This window comes from Formica exsecta, unplaced genomic scaffold, assembly GCF_003651465.1.
Source record: "Formica exsecta isolate Colony F162 unplaced genomic scaffold, ASM365146v1 scaffold2, whole genome shotgun sequence".
NCBI classification, from domain to species: domain Eukaryota; kingdom Metazoa; phylum Arthropoda; class Insecta; order Hymenoptera; family Formicidae; genus Formica; species Formica exsecta.
In genome coordinates, this window is record NW_021849297.1 from 3,552,144 (window position 1) to 3,558,466 (window position 6,323).

The following is a 6,323-nucleotide window of genomic DNA, read 5'->3' on the forward strand; positions in this document are numbered from 1 at the left end:
TATATATCCATTTTTTGGTGCGTTTGTTTTTTTTTCATTTATTGCAGTATGTTTATCATTGGTCGGTCCTAATATCATATAAACTAAAAAATAATTTTTTTTTAAATATGTGTTTTAATTCGTAAACTGATAACTGCGTTTATCAGTTTATCAACTTTACTTTTTTTTCTTGCAAAAGAACATAATAATTTTAATAATAAAATATAATAATACTTAATAATAATCTTATAATAATAAAACAAAAGTTTATTATTAAATTAATTATTTAACGACAGTAAAAGTTTACACAATTAAATATATAGTAAATACATAGTAAATCAGATATACCTATGTATGTAATAAGCATGTATTATGTATTACTTCTTTTTCAGATTCAGGGTATATATATGTATATATTCTTTTTTAATATTTACTTTTGATAAATATAAAGAAAAAGAAAAGTAAAAAATGCACACGATCATTAAGTTCCATTATTTATGCTTGTTTTTGATTATATATTATAAACATAAACTAAATAAATCTAATTATATTATTATATGATTGTATGTCATCTTACCTGATATGCATTTGATAAAAACAAGAATAGCTATATATGAATATACCGAATGGAATATTCGCTTTATAGTTTGCATCATTGTAGCAAAACACATCGTGGATACTTGTTTAGCGCTTCTTTTCTTAATTTTAATAAGATTCGAGAGATTGCAATTTTCTTTATCCAATATTTTCCTCCTATACGGCTTCTATTATTAATAGCATGTTGTATTGATTGTTCGTAAAGAAAAACATTTATTGAATGTATCAGAATCTTGTTATGCTTGCCCAGTAGCACAGATATTGTAAGCAAAACAGAGAAGTTTAAACTTTATAACGAGTTATTATTATTAAATTGACAAAGACATTTATGGTAAAATGAGAAGAATAATAAGAATTAGTAAGAACGATAAAATACGAATGATAAAAGAACACTGTGATTAAAGATGTTAAAGAAAACAAAATAATTTGATTTTAATTAATAATGTATATCAACACTATATATATATAAAAACAATATAAACTGTCTTTCTAAATTAATATGAAATTGTTCAAAAAACAAAATATTTATATTTATATTTGCTATTGATACTTTGTAAAGTCATAACGACTATAAAAGTTTTATAAGGTCATAGCATAAAACTATCAACATTTCTCTGTTGCTCTCGATAAAACCGGTATTTTTTTTTTTGAGTTTCTTGTTAATAAAGGACTAAAGCCAAGTATAATTTTACAACCAAATATTATAATATGCACTTTTAATTAATTTGACACAATTTAAGACAATCTGCGCTTTGTATAGATAATTGATTTTATTTTCGAGCGTCTTTGTGGCCAACCTTCAAAACTTCAAGCACGAATTCGACGATACAAAAAAGCACAACGATCACATACTGATAATTTTATTCTATCAAAACTTAGGACATATCTTAAACTAATCGCATATACAAAACACTGAAGAAAGACTTGGCACTTACGGCAAAATATTATTAAAATGCTAATAATTGGTTTTATTAATTGGTATTAATTTTTCAATTTTGTTAAATTATGATCTAAGTCATTGTCTCGCTGTTGGCTATACGTACATGACACCGCGCGACAATGATAAACATATGACTATTGAAGAATATAAACGATATCCTTGTAGAGTCTGAAGAGTTCCATTCGCTTGACTCTTATTGGCTGTCGCACTGAATTATTTATTTTTGAACGCTTATGAATCATCTTTTTTTTTTATTTTTCTTTTATTTCGTTTATATTTTTATTCTTTTTATTTTTTTTGGGGGAGGAATCTCGACATCTCGGATTTTTTAACGTGCACTTTTGTTCGGTTGCACTTTAATCACGAGCATCTTACACTGATATTTATATGTATAAAATTAAAATAGTGAAAATATATTCGATTTCTTGTACGTATTTGTATTACGTAATCCTTAAAAACTTATCTTTTTAAAAAAATGGAAGAAAATGGCGTCACCTACACGCATTAGTTATGAAAAATGTTGTATGTACTACTATAAAAAATTATAATTATATGTATATTTATAATTACAAATTATAATTTTTTCTAAATTATAAGTACTTCTATGATAGAGTTTGACAAAAATATTCCGTTAAAAAATTTGCTAAATAATCTTATCCAAATTTACATCTATCGATTTAAAATCCCTAGCATTTTATTTATTAGGATATCTCAAGACTATTGCGCTAATGCTTTTATTGCTATTTGGAAAGAATTTATATTATTGCTTTCTGTCACAAAATTTGAAATACTACAATAATTTTTAGACATTTTTGACAAAATGGTCGATAAGATGTTGATGAGACAAACGTTTGCCGAAAAAAAAAATTATATTTATCATTTTCTTTTAACGAAATGTTCTTGCCAAACTCTACGTAAACAAAACATGTTTATAATTCAAAAATAAAACATTTATGGATTCACGTTCATATAAATTTTGTTTATCTTTAATATCATTACTTTTATAGGGAATTGAAATGACTATTTTGTATACAATCTTTTTGTTACTAATATATTTTTATAAGTTTTTATTTTTAATTAGCGCAATTTTTTCATATCATTATTTTTGCAGAGTAGCTTTTTACAGTAATTGTTTTGTAATAGTTTGTGCGTTAAATTATGATTATAATTTAAAATCTAGTTTGTAAAAATTTAATTAATTATAGTCTATAAATCATTAATAATATGATTAATATATCTATAATATGATTTTTATTTTTCTGATTTTTTTTTCAAGAAAATTTACAGTAATTGTTTTGTAATAGTTTGTGCATTAAATTAAGATCAATTTAAAATCTAGTTTGTAAAAATTTAATTAATTACAGCCTATAAATCATTAATAATATGATTAATATATCTATAATATGATTTTTCTGAAACATTTTGTATGTTTATATCGGCATTCGTGTTTATATGTGTGTATATACTTACATTATTTTTGTATCTCAAAAAGTTATACCGATTTGAGATAGACTCTGCATTTAATACATTGCAGATATTTTACTTACGTGTTCACCCGATCCCAACGCACATCTATTGTTTCGTTAATAGACTTGCACCACATCTGGCACCACATCTGGCACCACATCTGGCACCACATCTGGCATCACATCTGGAATAATGGCATTTGGTTCGATAGATTGACGGGAAAAGAACGTTTTTCTGTAAAAATTAAAAATCGTAAACAAATAAAAAAAAAAACGTTTTTAACAATAAAAATACTTATAAAAAATTAATCAAAACTTTCAACATTGCGATTAGTAATTATTATTGGTTGCAGTAAAAAGAATATAAAATTCATAGCAATCTCTCGCTTGATAATAACTAGTTAATTACTAATAAATAACTTTATACTTTAAAGTTATTTAAAGTATAAGTAAATAACTTTATGATAATCATAACAACAATCATAAAGCTGTTTATATTTCTAATTTTTAAGAAAAGCAAGATTGTGTATAATAATATTATGAAAATAATTATGTAAGAAATAAGAAAAAAATAGGTTACCACATCGTTTGCAATCACTTGTTTTTTTTTTATTTATTAGGAACATACTAATTTTTAATTTATTAAAATCACACAATTTACAAGTGAGAAAAGGATTTTCATAAAGTATGTTAAGTTTAATTAATTAAATAATTGATTACCTATTTTTTTAAATAATTAAACAGACATATAGTTTTTAATTAATATTATAATATTAGTAATTAATTTTGAGTAGAATGACACTAACAAAAACTTCAAATGTTTAATATGCATTTATGTATATATATATTATTTTTTCCTTTTTTATATTTACTTTTGATAAATACAAAGAAAATGAAGAGTCAAACATATACACACAATCATTACATCTTACCTAATAAGCATGAGAAGATAACAAAAATAGCTATGTATGAATATAACAAACGGAATATTCGCTTTATAATGTGCTTCATCCAAGCAAAGTACATTATGGATATTTTTTTGGCGAATTTTAATAAAATTCGACAAACTGAAATTTTCTTTATGCAATCTTTTCCCTCTATACGGCTTCTATTATCAATAGCACGCTGTATTGATTGTCCGAAAAGAAAAACATTTATTGAATGTAGAAGGGAACAAATTTAGAAGCATGTTACTTATCATAAAGATAAAAAAAATTATATGATCACATGGGTCCAGAAACGCTACTTTTCCAAATTATAAGTACTTCTATGATAGAGTTTGACAAAAATGTTCCGTTAGAAAATTTGCTAAATAATGATTTCTCTCCGCTCTTATCCAAATTTACATCTATCGATTTAAAATCTCTAGCATTTTATTTATTAGGATATCTCACGACTGTTGCGCTAATGCTTTTATTGCTATTTGGAAAGAATTTGTATTATTGGTTTTAGTTACAAAATTTGAAATACTCTAATAATTTTTAGATATTTTCGACAAGATTGTCGATAAGATGTTGATGCGACAAACGTTTGTTGAAAAAAAAAATTATATTTATCATTTTTTTTTTAACGAAATGTTCTTGCCAAACTCTACGTGAACAAAACATATTTATAATTCAAAAATAAAACATTTATGGATGCACGTTCATATAAATTTTGTTTATCTCTATGGTAAGTAGAGAATATATTTCTAAATTTTGGCTATTTATTTCTGAAATATTTTGTATGTTTATATCGGCAATCGCGTTTATATGTGTGTATATACCTACATTATTTTTGTATCTCACAAAGTTATACCGGTTTGAGATAGACTCTGCATTTACTACATTGCAGATATTTTACTTACGTGTTCACCCGATCCTTCTACCGCGTCGACGATGGACTGGCATATCTGGAATAGCGGCATTTGGTTCGATACGTTGGCGTTGAAGGGAAAAGAAAGTTGTTCTGTAACAATTAAAAATCGTAAACAATCTAAAAAAAAAAACGTTTTTTACAATAAAAATAATTATAAAAAACTAATCAAAACTTTCAACATTGCGATTAATAATTATTATTGGTTGCAGTAAAATAAATATAAAATTCATATTACATTTGTTTGAATCTTTCCCAGAACTATTATGATAAAACAGCATAGCATTACGTTTGAAAAATTCAAATATTGATATTGATATCATATAATAGTTATATTGAATTTAATATCAACGAAAAAGATGATTTGTTTTTATTAACATTATGAATTGAAATCAAAATAACTTTTTCCTATACTGCATTAATATATGCATATATGTGTTCTACGCATACATACACAAATACGCATATATATTTTACTATTGCACATACATACGTATGCACGAATCGAGAGATACATGAATCTAACAATCCATTTATAATTTTGAGAATTTTATATTAGAAACGATAATTTTATTTTAATTAATAATATTGTAGATTTATAAATTTTTATTTCTAATTCAAACATTTTATTGTTTATAGAATTATTACTATTATTATTTGTTTCGATAATAATAAAAATAGTAAATGGAAATATTAAGAGAGTGATAAAAGTTCTCTTAACTTGTCCTATATTTTGAATTTTATTTATAATTAAAGCATTAGGGTTGGCCATATAAAATAATATGTATATATAAATTAACGAAGTATAAAAATATATGTATTAACATTAAAAGTCTAGTATCTAATATAATGTGTGTATATAATATAGAATTTACCCGTATAGACAACATTGTATCAACACACATGCAATTGATATTACTACAAAAATTGTTACAAGTGTAACCGTTTGAACAATGTATTTATCGGTAGTATTCAGATTTTCAAAGCTTTCGGTGAATAGTACTGTTTCTGTTGTTTTCTTGCCCAAATTATATATCCATATATTATTGTCTTCGTATTTTTTTCTATTTATTGTAGTATGTTTATCATCGGCCACTCCTGATATTATATAAACTAAAAAATAATTCTTCTTAATATATATATTCTAATTCATAAACTGGGGACCTGTTCTGTAACTTTTAACGATGGCATTCCGTGTCATTGTGACGTATCGGTATATACGATCGTAAAACGTATCGGAAAACAACTGCTATGATATTTAACGACATCAGTAAAGGTTACAGAATAGATTACATTTATCAGTTTATCAACATTATTTATTTTTTTATCTCACAAAAGAATGTAATAAATATAATAATAAAATTTAATAATATTTAATAATAATCTTATAATAATAAAACCAAAGTTCGTTGTTACATTAATCATTTCCTAAAAATTATTTTTTAATAATTTAACTTTTATTAACAGTTAAAGTTAAACACAATTAA

At 24.2% G+C, this 6,323-nt stretch overlaps 3 protein-coding genes across 7 annotated transcripts in view; 1 reads left to right on the forward strand and 2 right to left on the reverse strand.

Annotated features, from left to right (window-relative positions):
- Positions 1-1,644, reverse strand: part of LOC115234529 — a 7,214-nt gene extending 5,570 nt beyond the window's left edge. For both annotated transcript variants that reach the window (XM_029805693.1, XM_029805691.1), the window contains exons 1-2: positions 1,512-1,644; positions 557-743 (exon numbers count right to left, since the gene is read on the reverse strand). In XM_029805693.1, the coding sequence (XP_029661553.1) occupies positions 557-650 (94 nt within the window). In that variant the 5' untranslated portion in view covers positions 651-743; positions 1,512-1,644. The remainder of the gene's footprint in view (positions 1-556; positions 744-1,511) is intronic.
- LOC115234526 (protein outspread) overlaps positions 1-6,323 on the forward strand; it is a 223,743-nt gene that overhangs the window by 90,144 nt on the left and 127,276 nt on the right. The window lies entirely within an intron of this gene.
- Positions 1-6,323, reverse strand: part of LOC115234528 — a 26,215-nt gene that overhangs the window by 12,671 nt on the left and 7,221 nt on the right. The gene's annotated exons all lie outside the window — the stretch shown is intronic.